Raw genomic sequence first — 25639 nt, 5'->3', positions numbered from 1 at the left:
CCTCCCAGGCTCAAGCAATTCTCCCGCCTCAGCCTCCTGAATAGCTGGGACTATAGGGGCATGCCACCATGCCCCGCTAATTTTTTTTTTTTCAGTTTTTGTAGAGATGGGGTTTCACCATGTCGGCGAGGCTGGCTGCAAACTCCTGGGCTCAACTGACCCACCTGCCTTGACCTCACAAAGTGCTGGGACTACAGGCATAAGCCACTATACCTGGCTGGTATTTACTGTAGTCTATGTTTATTTCATAATTATTTTATTCTATACTATCATTTATTTTGGTGATCACATTGTTCCAGCTTTGGCCATTAGGAGCCCCTTCAGCTAGGAGCCTCTGTCCTTTTGACATGTCCTGTCTTTTTTTCAAAGAAACACCTTTTTCCTTCTGGTCCCATGAGATGTTCCACGCTTATCCTGTATTTTCTCTGCCCCAGCTATAGAATCATTTTTCCAAGGAACCCTGGTTCCTTTTATAAGAGAATGGTGCTTACTTGGTAACCAAGATCTGGGCAATCCATGCATATATACACATCTATGTTTCTGTATCTATCTAGCTTTTTATATATGTTAGAAACCATGAATTTATACAAATATCTCAGATCTCAATCTAACATCAGAGGGCTCATCTTAGCATTCCCCATTGCCCCACTTGCAACTTCTTCTCCAACAGTGAGAAATCTAGTTCTTATTGCTCACAACCTATTTACTTATTTGTTCAATTCTAGTAATACATATAGTTTCAGAATTACTAACCCATACCTCTCATGAGAATCCTGTTTACTGACTAGATTATCATAGCATGTAGGTACAGTTCATCTTGTCTTTAGCCCGGATAGTATCCAGTCAAGATATTCATTTCTGAATTACTTAAGATAATTGTTTTCTTCCCCAGTGTGGTTATATTATCCATTTATAATACAGTTAGGCTCATCTGTTCATGTATGTGCTCCCTTTGGGTTTCTTCCCCCACCACTACCATATTGATTAGTTGTACTTGTGCACTTATTTTGGGGGTAAGTGAAGAGTATGTGAAACATCATTGTGGTTCTAAGTCAGAGCTATATGAAAAGATAAACTCAGAGAAGTGTCACTGGCCTTCCTTGTCCCTTCTAGCGCATTCTCATTCCTCTGTTCCATCCCTTTCCCATCCTCCCTTTTTAGTTTCTGGTTTATCATTCTTATGTTTCTTTTGCACAAATGAGCAGACATGTATTTTTAATATCCATTTCTAACACACACAAAGGCATTCTATAGATCACTTTTTTTCACTTAACAGTATGTCTTGGAAATCATTTCATATAAATAGGGATTTCTTTTTTTCTTCTTTTTCTTTAACAGCTGCACAATATTACTTCATGGTATGGACATACGCCCCACATTTATTCACCTATTCGCCTACATATCAGCATCTATGTTGTTTCCACAATTTTGCAATTAGAAACAGTGCTGCAGTGAGTAACCCTCTGCGTACGAGTTTTCATATTGTTGGGGTAGATTCCTAGAAGTGAGATTTCCAGGGCAAAAGCTAGGTACATATGTACTTTTGTTAGGTATTGTCAAATTCACCTACAAAAAGGCAGATCAGTTTGCATTCTCCCAGCAAAGTATGAAAGAGTCTGTTTCCCCACAGCCGTGCCCACAGAGTATGCTGTCATATTTTAAAATTGATGCCGGTCTTACAGGTGAGAAATTATACAACAGTGTTGTTTTAATTTGCGTTTCTCTACTTACGAGTGATTCCGAACATTTTTCCATAGATTTGAGGGCCATTTTAATCATTTTATTTTATTATTTAGAGATAGGGTCTCACCCAGGCTAGAGTTGTAGTGGTGCAGCCTCAAGCTCCTGGGCTCAAGGGATCCTCTGGCCTCAGCTTCCTGAGTAGCTAGAACCACAGGTGTGCGCCACTGCACCCAGCCAATTTTTAAACTTTTTTTTAGAGATGGAGTCTTGCTATGTTGTCAAGGCTGGTATTGAACTCCTAGGCTCAAGCTATTCTCCTGCCTTGGCCTCCCAAAGTGCTGGGATGACAGGTGTGAGCCACCACGCCTGGCCCATTTTTATCTTGTGTGTGTGATTTATTTGTTCGTATGTTTCTCCAATTTTGCTATCAAATTTTTGGTCCCATGTCCCTCCATTTTTAAGAGTTCTTTACTAATAGGGATATTAGGCCTTTTTACTGTGGTATATGTTTTGAATATTTTCTCCTAGTTTGTCAGCTGTCTTCTAATTTTGTTTATGGTATCTTATTGCCATGTAAACATTTTTTAACATATAAGCAATTTTTTCTTTTATTGCCTCTGGTTTTTGAGTTACAGTTAAATAGCCTTTCTTTACACCAGGGTTAAAGACAAATTCACCTATATTTTCTTCAAGTATTTGTATAGTTTTTTTTTTTATATTTAGTCTCCCAATCCAATTAAGTTTATCCTTGTGCATGGAATGAAATACAGGTCTAATTTTATCTATTTCCAAATGTCTACTCAGTTGTTCGGGCACCATTAATGAAAAAGTCCATCTTTACCCCAGTGGGTTGAGAAGTGGCGTTGGCTATATACTATGTTTCCATTTGTATTTGGGTCTAATTCTAGCCTTTCTATTCCACTTATCTACTTGTCTGTTCATGTGCCAGGACCATACTGTTTTAATTACTAAGGCTTTATGTTTAAGGAAGTTTAATACAAACATTTCTTCTATTTCTTGGGATTTCCTCAAAAAAAAAAAAAAAAAACTGCCGGATGGCTACAGAACATACCTGCACTTTACAACGTTCCAGTTCTTCTTTCAGATTAAACTTCTCTTGTTCCCGTTCCTCCAATGCACTGTTTCCTGGCTCTTTTGCCTTCTGGCATAGCATTTCTGTTAGACGTTGATTAAGTTCTTGCAGTTTTTCCTGGTTTTGAGAGTTCTTTTGGCTAAGTTCTGTATTTTCCAAATCCAACTGTTGGTTTTTGATTTCTAATTCTGAAATCTAATTAAAATTAAAATAAGTTTTTAAAACTTGTTACCCTACTTGTGCTAAAAAAAAAAAAAAAAAAAAAAAGATCTAGAGACATAATTGTCTTTTCCCTCTCTATGTAAAGTTTAAAATATATATACATATATATATATATTTCAAAACAGAAATAATACTCATTATTACAAATTCAATCCATTCAGAAGTGTATGAAGAAGTGAGACACTCGGTCTAACCCCACTCTAACCCCACTCTACAGGCGAGCCCATTGTCCACAGCTGGATACGTGTCCCTCCAGATCATTTTCTATGCATATACAGAACCCATACACACATACAGATTCTTTTCTTCTCTTTAGCAAAAATTTGGAAATTTTATGTTTGGACAGCTTGCTTTTTCTACTTATAATATCTTAAAGATTCTTTCCAGGCCAGGCATGGTGGCTCACGCCTGTAATCCCAGCACTTTGGGACGCCGAGGCAGGCGGATCACCTGAGGTCAGGAGTTTGAGACCAGTCTGGACAATATGATGAAACCCCATCTCTACAAAAATACAAAAATTAGCCGGGCGTGGTGGCATGTGCCTGTAATCCCAACTACTCAGGAGGCTGAGACAAGAGAATCACTTGAACCCAGGGGGCAGAAGTTGCAGTGGGCTGAGATCGCACCATTGCGCTCCAGCCTGGGCAACAAGAGCAAAACTCCATCAAAAAAAAAAAAAAAAAAAAGACTCTTTCCAAGTCAGTGTGTTCAGCAGCCACCACATACTCTACTTTTGATTGGCTATAGGATATTCCATGTAGTAAGATATTCCATAATGCATTTATCTGTTCCCACATTGACAAAGTTTTTAAAATCATTATTTCTTTTAAACGGATCTTTTAGAAAATCCATTTCTACATGGTAGCATTTTGTATTTAGAATTATTTTTTAGAAGTAGGATTGCTAGGTTAGAAGATCTGTATACATACATACATTCATTACTGTTTCAACAGATACCTCCAATGTGTCTTCCTCACAGTGCTACCACCTTATAATCCTAATAACAATGCATGGGCACAGTCATTTCCTCACATCCTTTTAAATACTAGATTACTTTTTGCTAATTCAATAGGTTAAAAAAGAAACATATTGAATTTGCACTTCTCTAATCACTAATAAGGCTAACCATCTTTTGTATTCTTTTTTTTTCTGTGACTTGACCATTCACATAGACTGCCTATATTTCAACTGGATTTTCCCATTTATTTGTTAGAGTCCAAAATACATTTTGGATGTTAACACCTTGTCTATTTCAAGTGCTGAAAATACTCTTTCCCAATATGTCCTTGTCTTTTGACTGCTTCAGACAGATTCTTAAACGGCCTTCCCTTTTTATAACTGCATGTTGTAAGATTACACAAATTGAGCACTGAATGGCACCAGCTATCTGAATAAATTGTAATTCTGTGAAATGATATGCTGATTAGCTGGCATTCTGTATATGTGAAATTCTGTCCTTAACTTTCTGCTTTCAATCATGGTGAAGAAAAAGGAGGGGCTAACATTAACTGAAACTACATAAAGGCTAGAGCTAATATTTCGTAGGCATGGTTTTAGAGGTATCACCTCCCCAACTCTGCTGATTATAAAGCTTTATTAAGCACTTAGGGCCTAGAATAATATATACATTATTTAACATAAAACAGGAAGCTAAGTTTAGAGTCAGGATGAGGTAAGTTTCCATTTTCAAATTCAGAATTTACAACCTTCCCATCATTAGCTATACGTTATTCATTACCGTGTGCTGTAAAATTATAAATTTCAAAAAAAGGGAAAATTTTGGAGTCCAAAAACATTGAGAAATATTAAGTATTTCCTTACCTGTTTCTTTAAACTTTCAACCATCTTCTGAACTGCAGCATTTTCTTGTTTTACAGTTTCCGTCTTTTGCCTAAAGGAATGATGAAAATAAAATTTAACGGTTAGACTTTAAAAGTTGATGTAAAAGAATTTTAGCCTTTGCAAAAATGTCTTAGGAAAATGTAAGTATATGTCTTACCACATTTCTTCCTGAGATCCATTTAATTTCCCTAATTTCAGGTTAGAAATGCTATCTTCTTCATTTAAAGTAGTAATTTCATTTCTCAAAATAGAATTTTCCTGTTGAAGCTTTTCAGATTCATATCTGAAGCACAGAGATTGAAAAAAATAGTTACAAGGCAGTCATCTGGCATCTTTGGAAAATATTTTCTAGTAACTTCCAAAAGGATGAGTATTCAATGCCAGTTAAAAAGAAAAGTCTAAATTAGTAGTCTCTTAGTACTTGGAAATCAAGTTATGACATATTGACACATTTCTTTTGGGAAGTAAGAATTTCACTAAAAGATGTTAGAGAAGTGTGACTAAAAAAACCTTAAGCCTGGAGAAATGAATCGAGACTCAATGCTCATTCTGGTTGTTGATTTTTCTCAATGGCAAGCATATTGCTTTGAGCAAATGACTTCATTTATCTCAGTCCCAAGTCCTACCTGTTCTGAATACACATAAGCCACGTTACAAAGCTATATTAGCTTAGTTTTAGGCCCCTGGGTACCTAGGGAAAGAAAATTCTCTATGTAAATCAAAGGGCCATGATGAAATATGTACACTGTTTACTTTGTGATTTTATTCATCTCATTATATTCTGAGTTTTAGGACTAAAAATGGTCTGAAGAAGAGGAAAAACTACATTCAGAATTAAATTATTCCAGAGACATTTCAAACATCCTGTAATAGTTTACAAGTTTTTTTTTTAAAATAAATTTGCTAGAAGACTATGCAATTATATTTTACAATGTCAAGTGGACAGTGGTTCAAATTAGTTCTACTTTTATCTCTGCTTTTCAAGCATATTTATTAGAATCTGGAGGCTCCTCAAATTATATGTTCTAAGACAAATTTCCACTGTTTTGTTTTGTCTCTTTTTTTTTTTTTTTTTTTTTTAAGAGACAGGGTCTTACTCTGTCACCCAGTCTGGAGTGCAATGGCATGATCATGGCTCACTGCAGCTTTGACCTCTCAAGCTCAAGCAACCCAACCCGCCCATCTCAGCCTCCCAAGTAGCTAGCACCACAGGTGTGTACCACCACACCCAGCAAACATTTATTTTATCTTTCTGTGGAGGCAGTCTCGCTATGTTCCCTAGGCTCGTCTGGAAACTCCTGGCCTCAAGAAATCCTCTTGCCTTGGCCTCCCAAAGAGTTGAGACTGCAGACGTAAGTCATGGTGCCTGGCCATTTGCACTGTTTATGGGTTATCAGCATGTGCTTCAAGTGATATGAGTACAAAACTATAAAGACAGAACATTTTTTCTATATTAGCATAAGAAATGAGTTCTTATCTACTAAGTTAATAACGCACAAAAAGTCATTCATTTGTATATAATATGTTTCCTCAAAATGAGGAAAGTAACACTTAGCCAAAAAAAAAAAAAAAAAAAAAAAAAAAAAAAAAAACCCTATCCATCCAAATGAAATAAGTGCTAGAAAAAAGTTAAAGAGGTACATTGAGGATGCATGTGGTTAAACAGCAAACACTCGCCATTGTGAACTTTCACACCCCATATGAACATTTGTTTGCTACAGAGGAAGGGAATGCCTCCTAAACAAGGTTATTTTATTTGTTAATACGGCACAGAAGCAGAAGGAAGTCTAGAGAGTACTGCTCTCTTCTTGAAGACTAATAGGTTAGTTTCTCTAGACACAGCAAGCAACGGAAGTTAGATCTGGTGAGGTGCTCTGTGGGATTCGTGACGTCTAGAAGGTACATACATTACCTCAGAAGTTCAACTTTTTGCTGCATCTCACTGCAGGTGATCTGCAAGTCATGCATCATTGCCTTCAGCTCTTCCTCCTTTTCTCCTTGAGAAAGTACATCTTTTTGCTTAACTAAAATAGTGACTCTCTCCTTCAACTTCCTAGTCAGCTCCTGTAGCTTTGTTTTCTCCAGTTCTAACTCTGCTATTGTGGCCTGACGCTGAAAATGTTTGTCTTGAAAGCCTAGGAGAGTAGTGTTTTCCTCCAGTATAACTTGATTCTGTGCTCTTGGCCTTTCTTGATGTGTCTGAATTGTTCCATGTAACCAGGCAATTTCATGTGCTTTTACTTTTTTCAAGAGCTGTGTATTCCCCTGCTCAAGGTACTGGTTTTCTTGCTTACATTCTTCTATGACATGATGTACACTCCTAACCCTGGGCACACACTCTTCCAGTGTCTGATTGAACTGGAGTATATTTCCATCAGGTTCGACTTCCAGGTTCTCCAAACTGGCTTCCCATAAGCAGCAGTCACACCGCTGGACCATACTTAACTGCAGCTTCTCAATCTTTCCTTGAAGTCTCAAAACCAGAACATTCAGCTCCTCATTTTCTATTTTGACCTCATCGTAACTCTTTTCCAGGCTAAGGAATGTTTCAGTGACCTCCTCCATTTTCTTTAGCTCATCCTGCAACCTGAAAACCTCTGCAGTGAGTTCTTTGTTATTTTCTAGTGCCTCATCATAGCGTGTCTCCATCATTCTCAGCTCTTCCTGAAGGCAGTCATTTTCTTGGCTCACATCTTCATACAACAGCTTATATTTGGGAGAAGCCTCAGGGATTTTCTCAAGCATCTTTAGTTTCTTTTTTAGCACAGAAACATCAAAAAGTAGGTCCTGTTTCTTTTCAGAAGCTCGATCACAGTCCGCACATAACATCATTAGCTGTTCCTGAAGCTGACTAATCTGATTCTTCAGCTCCCAGGATTCAGTCCTCGTCTCCTCACTGTTTTCAAGCTCGGAAAAACCCTCTACTGAAGCTTCAGACTCCTCTATTTTGACTTCCTTCCTCTGAACAGAGCTCGTCCCTGTACTTCCCAGGTCCCGGACCTCATCATCTTCCATGTCACTTAGGACATGCCGCCTGGTCACACCTTCTACTTGCTTCGTTCGATTTTGCTGCAAAAACGGCTCTGTTTGTTCCGCAGTATCTCCAAAAAACTCAGTAGCTGGTTCATCCAAACAAGAAGACATTACTAACCCTGGCTCTAACTTTTGTAGCCTCTGTTGCAATCTGGAAATTTCAGTAGCCATTTTCACATTTTCCTTCACTGCCTGTTCATGAGCTCTCTGCAGACTTAAGAGGACATCCCCATTTTCTTCCAACAGCTGCTCCCCTTGCTGAAGCAGGGACAGGGCTCCATCTCCTTCCACCTCCTCCTCTCCTATCACCTGGCAACCACTCTGAAGCGTGGAGAGAGGAGACGCTGCCTGCTGCATTTCCTTTATTTTACTCTTAAGTCTGGAGATTTCTGTGCTCATCTCAGCTCTTTCTCGATCTGCTTTCTCACAGGTTGTTTTGTGAATGTTCTCCATGGCCAGAAGCTTAGACATCATTTCCTGCCTTTCCTGGTCATGTTCCATTTCTAGTCTTTCCAGCCGCTGGCTGGCCAACTGCTCCGAGGCCCCTGCCTGGCACAGGGCCTCCTCGCGCTCCCTCAGTTCTCGCTCATGACTGCTCTTCAGCTCGAGAATCTGGTCGGACAGCAGGCTTTGCTGGGTTTCAGATACATTCCTTAGGTCTTCCAGGTCTTGGAGTAACTGCTCTCTTTCGACAACCATGCTGTTCAAATGTTCTTTGTATGCTTTCTCCAGCATCTCTCTCTCCTGCGTCAGGACCAGAGAAGTCGCTTTCTCTCTCTTAAGAGTCTCTTTCAGCAGCTCCTGGGCTTCCGCACACTCCTGGGTGAGCTCGTCCTTCTCAAACTCCCACTGGGATTTCTCCTCGCGCTGCTGTTCCCGGAGGTCCTTCAGCTCTTGGCGGTAGCGCCCTTCCAGGCTTTGCAGAGTGCTTTCACACCTCTCAGTGACTTTCTGACAATCAGACTGAAACTGGGCTTCTATCTGAGAGGTTCTTCTATTACACTCTGTTTCCATTTTTTCCCTAAATGTAGTCAACATACAGCATTATTGAAACTGCCGCCAACTCCAGAAGCAAACAAAAACCATTTTCCCATGCACCGAGAAAGCTGCTAAGCAAACAACTGACATACTCCCTAAAAATGGTCTTAACTTACTCCTGTGTGATTCATTTATACTGGAAAGGGATCTCATTTCTGAAAGCTAAGACTGGCAGCCATAATTCATTCAAAAGACTTACCTCTCTCCGGAGCTAGAGGGAAATCTTAGAAACTAATTTCTCTGGCATACTCCCGGATGTATTTGTTTATGGATTTTTAAACCAAAGACAAATGACCAAAGGCGTATTAATCTAATCCGTAACTTGGGAAATATATACCATTCCTTCATGTTAATTAAGCATGCATTATAGGATATCAGTCACATAAATGACACATATTAACAAATTCATTCTGCTTTTGCTTCTTATTTAACAAAGTAGCACTAAGTCAATCAGGATGTGATGAAACAAAGTCCTCAAACAAACCTGGGACTTCACATGAGGAACGTAAGCACGAAGTGCTGTTTCTTAATTCTGGTAGGAAATGTAACCTTGCCTGGAGTCCAGTTTAGCTTTTCTCAGAAAGCAACAGGATTGAACTAGGAAGGAGCCACTTTTGGGATAATCTTATCCTCCTCTTGAGCCTTATAAGATACAATAAATCTGAATACAAGGAATACTTTCCTCTTTTACAAACATAACAAAATAAAAACAGTTCCAATCATCCCAAGGTAGGTTCACATCAAAACAATGGCAAAAGCAGTAAAAAAAATATTTAAAAGAATCTACTCAATCAATGGGCTACTATGCCTTCTGATTTCTCCAAGTCTCTTAAGCAACTGACACTTTTTTTATTTGACACGGAGTCTCGCTTTGTCACCCAGGCTGGAGTGTAGTGGTGCGATCTCAGCTCACTGCAAGCTCCACCTCCTGGGTTCATGCCATTCTCCTGCCTCAGCCTCCTGAGTAGGTGGGACTACAGGTGCCCGCCACCACGCCCAGCTAATTTTTTTTGTATCTTTAGTAAAGACGGGGTTTCACCGTGCTAGCCAGGATGGTCTTGATCTCCTGACCTCATGATCCCCCCACCTCGGCCTCCCAAAGTGCTGGGATTACAGGCTTGAGCCACTGCGCCCGGCTGCGACTGGCACTTCTAATGCCCTGAGGGATGGCACTCCAGGTAGCTCTGTTTCCCTTCACTTTCTTACCTTCCCTCCTGAAGCTCCTTTTGGTGCTTTTCCAAGAGCTCTTTTCTTAACTCCTCTTTCTCAAGAGTGTGCTTCTCTACCAGGCTCTTCAGCTGCTCCTGGTGAAACCGCTCTAGTTCCTGAGTCAAGCCTCTCACCTTCTCTTCTGTCCAGGCGTGACTCTGAAGGCCTTCCCTCTCCTGCTCAAAGCTTGCTTGAGCCTGCGTCAGTCTAGCCTTGAGCTCCATCTCATGTTCCAGCCTCAGCTTCTCCTGCAGGTGAGTCTTTTCCTCCTCAAGCTTTGCTTGCAGTTGTTTCTTCTCCTCCTCATGCCTACAAGTGGCCTCATGATGTGCCTCCTTGAGTACCGCTGCTTGCCCCTGAAGTTCAGCAATTTCATTTTTAAGGTCACTTATTTGTTTTTCCAAGGTGTGCATTTCATTCTCGTGCCTTTGCTTCATGTTCGCCTGTGCCTTCTCGCAGCTGACAATGGTTTCATCCAGCTGCTTTTCATAATGGTGCACCTGAGGGCAGAGAGCGACAGCACCACAAGATTACTCAGCTCAAGGCCACTTAAAGCGCAGTGACGGAGCAGCAAGTGCTTTTTTTTTTTTTTTTTCCTACAAGACATTTCTCATTTCCCGATCTTGTTTCAAAGTAACTGAATTCAAGACTTTAAGTAAGATATTTAAGTCAGGCATGGTTTACATATCTCTTTTAACTGGCTGAATTTTATTAGTCTCTGAACAGCTCTATTAAGAACTGAGCAGCCGTTACACACAGATACCCTCTGTCTTCCCGTGCATCCTTTCCAACCGTAAACTTAAGTCTTGAAACACATATTTTTTGAGACAGGTTCTCACTCTGTCACCCAAGCTAGAGTACAATGGCATGATTATGGCTCACTGCAACCTTCCATCTCCTGGGCTCAAGCAGTGCTCCCACCTCAGCCTCCTGAGTAGCTGGGACTACAGGCACACGCCACCTTGACCTGCTAATTTTCTTTTTTTTTTTTTTTTTGTAGAGATGGGGTCTCACCATGTTGCCCAGACTGGCCTTGAACTCCTAGGCTCAAGTGGTCTGCCCACCTCGACCTCCCAAAATGTTGGGATTACAGGCGTGAGCCACTGTACCCGGCTGTGTCTTAAAATATTTAATTAAATTCAAATATTTATTGAACACCTATCAGGTACTTGCAGGCCTCAGAACATAACACTTTGGGTAAGACATGGTCCCTGCTATCCAGGAGAAACCAGTCTAGACATGGATATGACAACTATAAGTATAGTAGGAGGCAGAAAATAAAAGGTATAGAAAAAACAGCTACCATGTAACCCAGGGATTCAGTGGAGGGAAAAATCACATTTTACTTGGAGGAATTCAAGAACGGCTTCATGCAAGAGGCAGCATTAGATATAAATCCTAAAGGGTAAGTAGACTTTCAAGAGGCAGAAAGAAACTAATATCAGCACAGTTTGTAACAGCACAAGCAAAAGAGAACAGAGTTTGATGGACAACTGGGAATTACCCAGTTCAGCTGGAGGATAAGGTAACTCAGAAGAATGGTGTAAGAGAAAACTGGAAACGTACGTTGAAGCCTCATGGTGAAGAGTTTAGAGGCCAAGGTTCAGAACTTGTACCTAATTTAGTAGGCAATGCAACATCAAAGGGCTGGTTTTGGTTTCATTGAGATGTTTTTAAAAAATAAACTGGGAGATAATATAATGGGTTTCAAGCTTCAAGTTCCACGATTGCCAGGGCTGAAGATAATACATTTTGGAGAAACTCTCTAGTAAAAAAAGGACCTGGCTATTACCCTACAAAACCATCCTGAGCATGTGGGTTCCCAACATAGAATGTGCTGCTCTATGAGAAAAAGGAATTGGAAATGCCCTACACACATAAGGCTGTCAGAGCCAAAATAGAGAAGTGGATTGGTGGGAAGGACTTACTTTATCTTCGAGTTCCAGTCTGAGGCAGCATATGTCCCTGTGATGTTGTTCTTTCATCTGTTCAATGACCAGCTCTGCCTCAATGCTCATATTCAATGGATTGCATTCTTCAGAACCGAGCCCTGAAAACACATGGGACTCATTGATCCTGCAGCAGGTTCTTTCAATAGCACAATGTGGCATCTGAGGAGGGACATCCAGTTTAACTAAGGAATTATTTTCAGCCTGAACTGCCACAGATGTGAACTAATAGGAAATCAGGAAAATAGGAAATTAACAGAGGCCAAGAGAAGTCCTTTCTCTTTTCAAGCATTAGGGCAAACAAGAAATGAAGGTGAACAGATTCTTTCAGCTATAGGCAGTGGAAAAAACCTTAATAGAATCCATCTCTTAGAACAGTAGGTGGTGGTGGGGGTGGAAATTGTTGCTTAAAGGTGGCTACCTCCTAATGAAACTGCTGCAAATTGAGGTAATAGCATGAGGTAGTTTGGTCAAACCAACCAGACTCCTACTCATCCAACAAATACCGAATGACGATGTGGCAGGAAAATGAATGGCCAGCATACTAGTTGTTATGCCCTGAGGAGTTAGCTTCATGGGTTACACTATCCACAACCTGTCACCCAAAATTACAGAAGACTGGCTATTTCCTATGAATTTCCTGGAGTGTGGGTAGATCCCCATTTTAAATTATCAGCTAAATTTTTAAAAAATAGGGCATAGGTTAGGAACCAGGATACAGGCAGTTGTGGGTAGAAATTCTTAATTCACGCATAAGCTCATCTCTGCAACTGCCCATGATGATGACTGAGAATGACACTGAAAATGCGAAGCATGAGTTGGGGGCTGAGCTTGTACGTAGAAGAAAAGATTATGACTAATCTCTTAAGGCAGTGGGACCCAAAATAGCTTTGCATGTGGGGATACACAGGCAGATGGGAGAAAGGAACTTTCCTGGGTATAGGTCTAGCAGCTGCAACTAGCAGTCTTGCTTTGGGTCTGCCCTTCATATTTGATGGCATATTCCCAACTGAGAAGTAACACTCAGGGTGTGAGCCACACCACGATGGTACAACTTCTTGTCCCCATGAGGACAACCCCAACACTTGGCCATCTATGGAAAAGTCCATAACAGCTGCTGAGATATATCATATTATGAGATCCTCAGACTAGAATGAGCTAAGAATCAGAAGGGAGGTCTTAAGGCCTCTTCGTCTCCTCCCTCCCCAATCTGTTAATTATTCTGCAGTAAGAGGAGGAAAAACAACATGTGTAAGAATGACACTCCTATCCCAAGTAGCGCTGGGGAAAGTTATTTATAACAGAATGACTGATTATGAGCTCTCTTTGAAATTTAAACTCAACATCCCCAAGAAAAGAGGCAGGCTATCGCGAGAGAGGAAAGGAACTCATTGTTAATGTGAGAGGCTCCCAAACTCTGCCTTCCAAACTTGCCACTCAAAATCTTCCTCAAAGGCCCAGGAGGCCAGTCCGTAATTTATCTTCTTTGTTCTGCTGAGGTAATACAGACATTCAACACAGCCAGTATAAGAAAACCAGTTATGGATTCTGTAGTTTCTGGCTGGCCTGCTCTCCAAAGCCGTCTTCTTATGAGTGAGGCACTCTCCTCAAAGGGGACAGCAATAGCTCAGTGTCTGAATTCTAATACTCCCAAGGCCTGGATTCCCAGATTTGCAGCCAGTTTTTTGTTTGTTTTGTTAAACAAAGCAAATACCCTTGTGGTTTGATTCTTCCATTCCTTTGTTGATGCATATCAAAATCAGATGGAAATGTTCTCATAAAAACTTCAAGGACAAATGAAAAACCAGACCACAAGTGAAACAGCTCAAGAAAAAAGTATGGCCAAATTCTTTTTTTTTTCTTCTTCTTTTTTCAAGTTGCCAAAGTTTTGCAATTTTATATTGAACCATGGTTCTAAAAACAAGGGTAAAGTCTTTATCTACAGCCTGTCTGAATGTGTTTACCCTGGTCGGGCTCAATGCCACCGCTGTTAGCATCAAGTTCTTCTGACAGCGAGTTCTTCAAGGGAAGCCTGAGCACTCTGCCTTGTGCACGATATTCTTCCAGCTCAGACTGGAGTTCGTCTACTTGGTCTTGTAATACCTGGGGTTTATAAACCAACACAGGTCTTAGATGTGACACCAAAAGCAAGCAACAACAACTAACAACAACAACAAAAACGATAAATTGGATATCATCAAAACATTTTGTGCTTCAAAGGACACCATTAAGAAAGTAGAAATGTTTTGCAAATTACGTATCTGATAAGGGACTTGTAACTAGAATACACAAAGACTATTATAACTCAATAATAAGACAATTTTAAAAATGAGCAAATGATCTGAATTGATATTTCTCCAATGATGATATATAGATGACTAATAAACACATGTAAAAGATACTCAATATCATTATCTATCAGGGAAATACAAATCAAAGCCAGAATAAGATACCATTTCATACTCATTAGGGTGGTTAGAATCAAAAAGACATACAATAATGACTGCTGGTGAAGAAGTGGAGAAATTGGAACTATCATACTAGTGGGAGTATAAAATAGTGCAACCACTTTGGAAGAAGTTTAGCAGTTCCTCAAAAGGTTAAACATCGGGTTACCATATAACCTAGCAATTCTACTCCTAGGTATATGCCCACAGAAAAAATTGCACACAAATTTTCATAGCTGTGTTATTCCTAATAGCCAAAACCCACCAAATGTCCATTAACTGGTGAATGAGTAAACAAAATGTGGTATATCTACACAATGGAATATTATTCAAGAAATGAAGAACTGATACATGCTACAACATGGATGAACTTTAAAAACATGTTAAATGAAGGAAGCGGTCACAAGGGCTAATATTGTAAGATTCCATTTATATAAAATGTATAGAATATGCAAATCTGTAGAGACAGAAAGTACACTAATAATTGCCTAGGGCTGGGGGACTTGGGAGAGATTATAGCTAAGTGGAGCACGGGTTTCTTTCTGAGGTGATGAAAATGTTCTAAAATTGAATGCGGTGATGTTTGCACAATTCTGTCCATACAGTAAAAGACTGAATTTATACTTTCAATGGGTAAAACATATAGTGTACAAAGTTGTTAAGAAAACAAGTGGATGAGGCTGGGCACGGTGGCTCATGCCTGAATCCCAGCTCTTTGGGAGGCTGAAGTGGGCGAATCATTTGAGGTCGGGAGTTTAAGACCAGCCTGGCCAACATGGTGAAATCCTGTCTCTACTTAAAAAAAAATTAGCCAGGCAGTGTGGCAGGCACCTGTAATCCCAGCTAATTGGGAGGCTGAGGCAGGAGAATCGCTTGAACCCAGGAGGTGGAGGTTACAGTGAGACGAGATCACACCACTGTACTCCAGCCTGGGTGACAGAGCTAGATTCCGTCTTTAAAGAAAAAAGTAAGAAAGAAAACAGGTGGAAGAACTGGGAGAATTTCTGAAGGTAGAGCTGACAGATTTTACTGATGAATTCATTACATTTAAAGATATTTAGAAAATACCTCTGTTTAATTAGAACCAAGAGCTAAAATTTAATTATAAAAGCAGTAGAAATGTTTCTTTCCTTAAACGTGTACATATATTTCCTGAAAAGGAGTAACTTCAAAATGATTGTTTTCCTCATCTTTGCACAATTAAACTTTTTATCTAAGTAGCCAGAACTCAGTTATATTTGTCTCATTAAAATAAACACATATTGCTGGTTTAAGAAAAAAATTCAAATTCCTAACTTTAGGGAAATTTTTTTTAAGTCAGATTCTTGCTATTTGTAAAAATGTTTCCTTCCCTCCTGGCAGAAATTGGAAATGATTTACTAGCTAAGACTTGAGATGTTTCTGCTTCATTTGCATTTTATAAATAAATGGAGTAAAAAATGTATTAAGAAAAAAAAACCCCACAGGACAAAACCAAATCACATCAGATTAGATCTGCAATGATCAATCAGGAAAGGCTAATTTTTGAATAATAATATTAATAGCTAACATATGTAAGTGCTTACTCTATCCTTGGCTCTGCTCTAAGCACTTTACATATACTCACTTATGGAATTTTCGCTACAACCTTTTGTGGTGGGTACTTTTATTTTTACCATTTTATGCATGAGGAATTGAAGTACCCACAGATTAAGTGACTTGCTTAGGGTCACAAAGCTAGGGAATGGTGAAGCTGGGGTCTGAACCCAGGCACTCCTGCACTTACTCGATTCTCTGTGTCTACCTACCCTGCACTGCTGCTCATATTCATTTCTCATCTGTGTCAGTCTCTCTTCTTGCAGGAAGAACTCAGCACTGCTGGGATCGAGGTCACCAAACTAGAAGGGGAAAAGGGCAAAGCTGTCATTTCTCCCGAGTGCCCTTCTTTGACCCAACACAGCAAAGGCCCAGTTTCTGGTATTCACCCAGTCTCTTGAGTATGAGAGGAATGCGATATTTAAACACAAACACCACCAACTGGGTGATGGGGAGAACGCACTAGAGTGACGTGTTCAATGAACACAGGGATCATTTCTCAGTGCCAGGCATGTTCTCCTTCATAACCAACTTAGTAAATTATATCCTTGCAAAAGTTAGAGCATCCTTTAGCTATCCCAGTACTTCCCTAATAAAAACGTTCTGGTGGCATTGCTTCTGTTCTTTTGAGTAAACTACATAAAGTAGGCTGCCTATCAGGAAATGAGATTTGAACAGGTTTACCTTTTCTGCTAACACATTTTCCAAATTTCGCTGAAGTTTGTTCGTCAGATTCTCATATTCTGCCAACTTCTCTGCATTTTCCAGAAGCTCATTTTCCAGACGACTGTTTTCCTGAACAAGTATGGGGAAATTAAATGTGGCACAGATTAAGAAATTAGCAAACTGTGGTACCATTTTATATACAGCATAAATCAGCACTGTAGATTAAAGATGTTTATCCATCTTAAGAGTTGTAGTAGACTACAGGAGGCAAAAGTAAATATAAAAAGGTTGATATCTATTTTATAACAACAAAATAAGTTTGCCCTTTTGTTTTTGACCACATAGAACTGTGCTGTCCCAAACAGGTAGCTGCTAGCAGCCACACTGGGTACTGAGCCCTTGAAGTGTGTCTAGTACAAACTGTAAGTTTAAAATAGACACCAGACTTTGAATAGCCTCAAAATGTAAAATAGCCCAGTAATATTTTTTGTATACTGATTATGTATCAAAATGATAATGTTTTAGAGATAACTGGATTAAACAAGATTATTTGAAACTAGTTTCACCTGTTTCTTTTCACCTTTCAATGTGGTTACTTGCAAACTGAAGTTATAATGTAAGCCACATATGTGTATCTATTGGACAGCATTGCAGTAGAATATGAAAATATTCTCAATACATAGTAATGACAAATGAAAGAAAATGATTACAAAATACCTTGTTCAGCTGCCAGCAAAAGAGAACTCAGAAAAAGTACAAAAAGTAGAGTAACTCTAGGCCACGCATGGTGGTTCACGCCTGTAATCCCAGCACTTTGGGAGGCAGAGGTGGGCAGATCACGAGGTCAGGAGATCAAGACCATCCTGGTTAACACGGTTAAACCCCGTCTCTACTAAAAATACAAAAAATTAGCTGGGTGTAGTGGCGGGCGCCTGTAGTCCCAGCTACTTGGGAGTCTGTGGCAGAAGAATGGCGTGAACACAGGAGGCAGAGCTTGCAGTGAGCCGAGATCATGCCACTGCACTCCAGCCTGGGTGACAGAGCGAGACTCCGTCTCAAAAAAAAACAGTAGAGTAACTCTATAATCAATTTATTGATATTATGATTTGGTATATATTTAATGTATAAATTTATTTTGGTTTAAAGATGTAAAAACTATATATACATTGCTCATAATTTGTATATGTTTATATTATAACAAAATAACACATTGACTAAAACCCACAAAAGTTTTTTTTTAAACTTAAAAGGATCTGTATATATAGTATTTTTAAGGAAGATTTCCAACCACATTTGCTAACACACACACACACACAGACATGCCATTTGACATTTTTCTTTTCCAATGTTAAAGGCTGATTGGAAGAACATCATTTTTAAAGTACATTTTGCCAAAAGAATACAGAGCCAGTATATTTTTAGTATATTCTAGTTCATACCCTCATACAGCAATATAAGTAAAAAATAATGTACCTGGAGAATTTAAAAAACACCACCTTCCCCTAAAATGCCAGTTCTATAACATTAATCTTTCAAAGTATGTCTAAATGTAGAGGCTAGAACAACATGGAGTAATCTCGGTGTATCAGGCAGTGCTGGTGCTCTGGAGATTGACAAATCAGATACTGTTGCTATCTTGGGGAGGGAGGCAGATGTGGATACAACTCTATATGACCCAACAGGAAATGTGCTATCTCTTGGCAAGAAACAAGTAAATGTAATGGGAATGAGAAGGTAATTTGGCCTGCAGTGTTGGGGAAAGCAGTGAAGGAGCATAAATGTGCTCTGCCCTCTGGGGCACGGAGAGAACTGAGGTAGGTGCAGTGGGGTGGAGGAGGGCATGGCACTGGGACTTGCTGGCAGCAGCTCAAGTTTGAAAGGTATGAGGACGAGCTGCCTTTCGGGAGCCTTGACTGTTAACACATTGTTTTTGTTGTTTTATTGCAAAGGGTGGTAACAGCATGATTGTAACTGATCTTTAGTTAAGTAACTGGTAGCCATATGGAGGTGGAAGAAATGGAAGAAAGGACTGTTCAGGATACACATTAATTAGCTGAGACATCACGATGAATTCTGAACCTAATCAGAGGCTGGGGAAATGCAGAGGAAGGAGATAAATCTGAGAGTCACTTCAGAGCATCAACATAACTTACAGACTGATGAGTAATGATGAGGGAAGATGATGAAGAATTTTAGCTTCTGAGACTTACACCTCATGGTGTTGATGTTGATTAGGGAGAAATTCATGAGATGAAACAGTTGGATGGCTAGGGAGTGATAATTAGCTCAGTTTTTGATGTATGGAGTTTCAAGAACCTTTCATGATAGCAGTAACAGCAAACATTTCATATGTACTTATTATTTCCCACTGTATGTGCATCATCTCATTTAGTCCCCACATCAATGCTATAGGGTAGGTATTATGGTGCCCATCAGGCTGAGGAACCTGATCTAAGTTTTCAGTAAGTGGTGGTACCCAGATCTGAACCAGGCAGCCTGACTCCAGAGCCCTTGCACCTTATTATCTGGTGTAAGAGTCCAGTAAAGAGAAGGACCACTTCTTTCACTGAGGCACAGGAAAGAGGGGAGGATGTTTAAGCGACAAGGCACATTTGGAGGCCAAGGTGGGAGGATCACTTTAGGCCAGGGTTCGATACCAGCCTAGGCATCATAATGAGACCCCGTTTCTATAAATTTTTTTTTTTTTTTTAAAGATGCAGAGTCTTGCTCTGTCGCCCAAGCTAGAGTCCAGTGGCACAATCTCTGCTCACTGCAACCTCTGCTACCCAGGTTCAAGCAATTCTCCTGCCTCAGCCTCCTGAGTAGCTGTGATTACAGGCATGCACCACCACACCCTGCTAATTTTTTGTATTTTTAGTAGAGACAGGGTTTCACAATGTTGGCCAGGCTGGTCTCGAATTCCTGACCTCAAGTGATCTACCCGCCTCGACCTCCCAAAGTGCTGGGGTTACAAAACACATTTTTAATTAGCTGAGCATAATAATATGAGCCTATAGTCCCAGCGACTTGGCAGGCTGAGGCTGGAGGATCACTTGGGGCCAGGAGTTTGAGGCTGCGGTAAGCTATAACTGCACCACCATGCTCCAGTCTGGGTGACAGAGTGAGACCCCATCTCAAAAAAGAAGAAAAGGCACATTTGGAGGCCAGGAGAAACAGGCATCCATGTAGCAGGAGGCAAGACCATCTGCTGAGAATGAGGGGGGTGGGCAGGCGAGGAGACGGGGATCTGAGGGTGAGGGCCAGGTTTGGAGTAGCAGCGGGAGGAACAAAGGGGTCAGCCAGGTGCCAAACAGCCCTGAAGACCTAGTGAACCCGCAGTGGGAGAGAAGAACAAGATATGCTAATCAATACCGTGAGCAAAGCAGGAGCCTGGGTAGCCCGGCTGAAATCCAGATTTTAGCAGCGTCCTGCCAAGTCTGGGTGAAGACTCAGCTGGGCAAACTTAGAGGATTTTTGGACTGAACCCCGTGCAAACATGCCCACTTCCAAAGCTGTAGTTTTCCACGTGGTGTTCCCAGCAGGGATGCAGACCACAGAACTAATAAGATGATTACCTTTAAAGAGAGGGCCAGGCGGTCCCGGATATAGTTCTCTTCTGTTTTTGCCTTTTCAATTTCCTGTTCAAGTTCTAAACGCTGCTTGCCTGCCTGCTGCAGGATCTGCTCTCTCTCTTTTCGGAGTTCGTTTTTTAAGGCTGCTATTCGCTCCTTGTACTCTTCATCCAGTTTCCTGTAAGGAAGAAAAATGGACAAGCTGCCACCACGTCTTTCAGAGGTCCCAGTATTGATCTACCAAAAATGGAAACACAGAGGCATAGAGATGAAAAGCACCTGGATAAAATGTCTAGTGTACCCAGCTTTCCCTTAGAGCTTGGCCACATCTGAGTCACTCCAGCCAGGTGTGGCCAACAGGCTGGCCAGCAGAGTCCCCAGTGCACTGTTCTGCCCCTGCAGCTGCAGGCGCCACTGCGCTGGGCTAGGGTGGTGGGTGAGGAGGAGCCTCACTGCTGGCCTCACCTGAGGTTGTACTCATTCCGCCGCTCTATGGCCGCATGGTGATCATCCACCTCCGAGGCCATTAAAGACTTGAGCTTCTCGGCCTTGTCCAGATCTGATCGTAGCTTCTCTTTTTCTCTGACCACCTGATCAACTCGTTCCCTAGGATCATAAGTACACTGAGTTAATGGGAAACTGTTTCTAAGCAACAAGTGGATCCAGAAAGGCTCTCATCTGGCTTGCATCAATGCAGAAGCAAAACCAAGACAACCAAAACCCTCCCAAAGCAAAAAGGCATTCCACCTTTCCCTTCAAAAGCCCACATGTCAATCTACGTTCTCCTTAATTTTCCTATGGTTTAAGGAAGATGTGTGCAGCAGTTTGATAGAAGATGAGCGACATTTGCATACAGAATAGAAGGATGTCTATCCAAGGCATCCGAATGACTTGCTGGACAAGTAGGAAAGGGAATGGGGCAGGCAACCCTTCTGCTCAACTCACAGCAAATGCCGGATTTCAGCCTTAAAGCTGGCCAGAGCCGCCTGGTGAATGCTGTTCTTAGTGACCAAAAGTTCATTTTCAAGGGCCAGTGTTAATTCTGTCAAGTTGATGTTTCCATCAAGGCTGAAATCCAAGGCCTAGAAGTCAGAGCAAGGCATAAATTCAAAAACAAATCACTTATTCCATCCTCTGAAAGCAGAAAACGTGAAGGCTATACAAACTCTGAGAGCTGACAATGATCCAGAAACTAGACAATTCCATTGCTTTAGTGATTGCTTAGGAACAGCTATCAGTCTAGAACATAGTTAAGTTTTCTCTAAGGAAAGCATAACATGGTTATTTGTGCTAAAAAGAAAAAAAAATTATCTTGGCCAGGTGCAGTGGCTCACACCCATAATCCCAGCTCTTTGGGAGGCCGAGGCATGCGGATCATTTGAGGTCAGGAGTTCAAGAGCATCCTGGCCGACATGGTGAAACCCCGTTTCTACTAAAAATACAAAAATTAGCCGGGCATGGTGGTGTGCACTTGTAGTCCCAGCTACTTGGGAGGCTGAGGCAGGAGAATCGCTTGAACCCGGGGAGGTAGAGGTTGCAGTGAGCCGAGATCGCACCATTACACTCCAGCCCAGGTGACAAAGCAAGACTCCATCTCAAAAAAACAAAACATAACAAACAACAACAACAAAACTATCTGGCCCTGTAAATAAATGCAATTGTAAGACTATTTCTCACGTCAATAATCTGGGGATTAAAAACATTGAAAATACTTAACAAAAGGCTCCTAGTTAAAAGGGCTTAAAAAAGTTACCTCTTATCTTTGAGACCTTGTGAACAGATGTACCATTAGGGAGAAATAAAATCAAATCATGGTTTTCAAAAAAAAATATTGAAAATTTTCAACCCTTCTCTGGTTTGTCATTTTTCTCAATTTTAGCTGCCACACCTTCAGGATCTCCTGGCTGTTCTCAATGCCCTCTTCTTGCCAGGTGTCAAGTATTCTCTCCACAGATGCATGGCCCATCCCATCATCCAGGCAGGAGAAGACCCGAAAGCCAATGGTACTTGTCATTGCTGATGGGGTTGTGGTACGTCGTCCACTCTCATCAAAAGACTGGAAGGAGGAAGAGACTTAAGTAAGCCTAGCTTGATTCCAGGTATTTCAACAAGATATTGGTCAGTCCTGACCACGATGGGTAGAAGTCATGTTTCTCTAATTTACCGTGCCAGGAAAAAAGTCATGCAGCCTCTCTGATCTCTGTTCCCAAGTGAGTCAAGCCTACAGAGCTTATCAAGACCAACTATTTTGGTAGAGAGTTCTATGACATAGACGAGATACATCCCTAATTAACACCAGGTTTCTTCTGACCCAGAGCTGACATGACAAGGCATAATTAGTGGTCTTCCCATTGTAATTTATGGTCATTTCTCAGACCCAACCTTCCCTTCCTAATGGTTAAGGCTTTCTAATTCTTTTGCTTCCCTCTCTTTCCTTAGTATTTTGTTTCAGACAACAGATTAATTTATTAGACATTACTCAAATGGATTCTAACTTTTATTCACAAAGAAAGCACTTTTGCTTATTTTTTACCTGCATGGAAAGGTGCCTTTTTAGTTGTCTATATGGAGTAGATGCCGATGGTGTAAGGGATTTTCCATTTTTAAACAAACCATAGAAAAAATCTTCTACACTCATTGTACCGTCAGGATCCAGATTATGGAATACTTCCTCGAGCATCTAGAAAAGAGTCACCACATATTTTAAATACTTCACTGAAAATAACACAAGGCCCAAAGTATACTTCTGGCTAATAGTAATCAGCACCATGGTTGGTCCCAGGACTCCAGAAATATAATTATGCCCCTTTATCCTCATTTTACTGATTTTCCTTTCGAGTGATGATATGCCCTCCTTCACACAAACTAAATAAAAGTCAATTTCCAACATCTTCATAATCTTATGCAATTTAGCAATTAACTATATTCTCTTTTACTCACACTCCTACAATAGGCAGTCTTTAATGTTGTTACACATGATTCTTACAAATTAAAAAAAATTACCTAAATAATACAAAGATACGGCTTCCTGGCTGGGCATGGTGGCTCACGCCTGTAATCCCAGCACTTTGGGAGTCCGAGGCAGGTGGATCACGAGGTCAGGAGATCGAGACCATCCTGGCTAACATGGTGAAACCCAGTCTCTACTAAAAATACAAAAATTAGGTGGGCGTGGTGGCAGGCGCCTATAGTCCCCGCTGCTCGGGAGGCTGAGGCAGGAGAATGCCATGAACCCATGAGGCGGAGTTTTCAATGAGCCGAGATCACACCACTGCACTCCAGCCTGGGCAACAGAGCGAGACTCTGTCTAAAAAAAAAAAAAAAAAAAAAAAAAGATACAGCTTCCCAGTGTCATAACAGCAGAAAGCGGTTAGACATCTGTTACACCTTTATACTGTGGTGACCCTCGGTGATATTTTCTTTATGTTGAATTTTTGAAACTGGTATGCTAACACAGCAGAATTTGGTCTGGGACAGATTACAATGATCTGATTACAATTCAGATTTGGGTTCTGAAATCCATAACCTGGGGTTTAGAACCTTACTTGTAACAATACAGAGTGTATTGGCTTTTTGCTTTAATGTTTTAGCACAGGAGAAACAAAGATTGTATGTGTGTGCAATAGATGGGTTCCAAGAGATGTAAAGGCAAGGGAGTTTTGACTGGCTAGTCTGCACTCTCGAATGGTAATCAAATAGCCCCTATCCTGTAATAGGGAAGGGAAGACTGGGCTACAGCCCCATCTAGAAGTTTGCCTGGGAATGGCTGGTTCCCTAGCTCCACAGATGAATGGGAAGGTGAACAGAGAAACGTGAATCATTGAAGCCACAGAACGAGGAGGAAAAGCAAAACCCTCCTACTAGCAGTCAGATTCTTCTTTATTCTGGGGGCTAAAATGTTTCTACAGGAACATGCCTCCAACGTAGAAAACAGAAATCTCTTGGAGAGCTTATTAAAATGAAGACCCTAATATAGTAAGTCTGGTGGTGGGGACTCAGATGCAGCATTTCTAACAAGCTTCCAGTTGAGGCCTATGCCACTGAGCAGTAAGGAGACAGAATAAGCAACAAATTGCTCTTGTTGCATTTGAGCCTACAACTGGACTCATTCTAACACAGACCTAAATTCTCTGCAATACATTCTCAAAATTTTCATATTCATTTTGTAAATCTGGACTACTGCTAGGATTTATACAATCTCATTATTGTTGATTTCATTCTTTGTCTAAGGGCTTGAGGCAATTCTTTCATCTCAAATGTTGTTTTTCCCCCAATTCTTATCCAATAGGAAACATCAGTTTCCATTCTTGCTTTCATACTACTTCCTCTGGAGGGAACTCTGAAACAAGAAAACTATTCTAAGGAGTGGAAACGTTTGCAAGAAGCAACAATCCTAAAAGAGGATCAAATCAATGGAGAGATATTTGGGGCAAGATTCTGAGGTTGCCAAGATCCCTTAGCTTTTCTATCCTATTCTTATCAACCAAAATAATACTCTCCTAGAGGACAAGGCTTTCAGGACCATCATACCAGAAATTATAGTCAAGTCCAGGTATGCTGACTGAAGTTAACAAGGTTAAAAGTTTGGCTCTAACCTTAGATCCACAGTGCTTGACCTGTGACATTAGCCAAATCAGTGCACCACTTCCAGACTGCCTAAAGACCTTGCACCTGTGAAGTCCTTCCAGTTATTTGAGGTGGTGGAGTGGGCAAGTGATGAATAAAACAGTGTGGATTCAGAAGACCGGGGGGGCTAGGCAGAAAACAATGCTGGTTAAATGGGCAACTGGGGCACGCTCTACACTTCGAGCATGAGCTGTCTCTGGAACTGTGAGGACATTCTAATTCCCCAGGATACAGGGACCAGGTCTTTGGATGGTTGGTTTATGGAAGTGTAAGCTGGAAAATAATCACAAACCCACACACTCAAAGAGGGCTGGGAAATGATGTCAATGAATGAGGCAAGATGGGTTTAAGACATCAGAAAGCAGTGAGTGCTGGGAAACTGAACACAGGGGTGCATGTTCTCTCCAAAGGAGCTGGCTGCATCTTACTGCCCACAAAATGGAGCCAAATCTTTGGATTTTGAGAAAAATCTCCTGATTTTTTTTTTTCAATGTAGCAAAAAGTTCAATTTTAAGAACACTGGGCATGACAAATAAAATAGGCTTGGGGCCAGATTTGGCATCGAGCATGCTAGTTTGCATCTCTGCCCTGTCACTATTCTTGCTTTTGGAAAAGAGTGTGCTAGTTACAGGCATAAGACAGTGACTCTATTTCCCCTTCATGAAAGCAGGAAACAGCCATGAT

General features: G+C 40.8%; 1 protein-coding gene across 8 annotated transcripts in view; it reads right to left on the bottom strand.

Moving 5' to 3' along the window:
- Nucleotides 1-25639, bottom strand: part of NIN (ninein) — a 113754-nt gene that overhangs the window by 30679 nt on the left and 57436 nt on the right. For 5 of the 8 annotated variants that reach the window (XM_023222696.2, XM_023222692.2, XM_023222694.2 and 2 more), the window contains 14 exons: nt 22863-23009; nt 22218-22385; nt 21275-21411; nt 20795-20935; nt 20333-20507; nt 16776-16886; nt 16304-16393; nt 14034-14172; nt 12049-12170; nt 10118-10620; nt 6753-8894; nt 4998-5123; nt 4820-4889; nt 2756-2971 (listed from right to left, as the gene is read on the bottom strand). In XM_023222696.2, coding sequence (XP_023078464.2) covers nt 2756-2971; nt 4820-4889; nt 4998-5123; nt 6753-8894; nt 10118-10620; nt 12049-12170; nt 14034-14172; nt 16304-16393; nt 16776-16886; nt 20333-20507; nt 20795-20935; nt 21275-21411; nt 22218-22385; nt 22863-23009 — 4287 coding nt within the window. The remainder of the gene's footprint in view (nt 1-2755; nt 2972-4819; nt 4890-4997; nt 5124-6752; nt 8895-10117; nt 10621-12048; nt 12171-14033; nt 14173-16303; nt 16394-16775; nt 16887-20332; nt 20508-20794; nt 20936-21274; nt 21412-22217; nt 22386-22862; nt 23010-25639) is intronic. The other 3 variants (XM_023222699.2, XM_023222698.2, XM_023222693.2) reach the window with 2 other exon arrangements.

This window comes from Piliocolobus tephrosceles, chromosome 6 (genome assembly GCF_002776525.5).
Source record: "Piliocolobus tephrosceles isolate RC106 chromosome 6, ASM277652v3, whole genome shotgun sequence".
In the NCBI taxonomy this organism is placed as follows: Eukaryota; Metazoa; Chordata; class Mammalia; order Primates; family Cercopithecidae; genus Piliocolobus; species Piliocolobus tephrosceles.
This window is presented reverse-complemented; position numbering and strand designations above follow the sequence as displayed.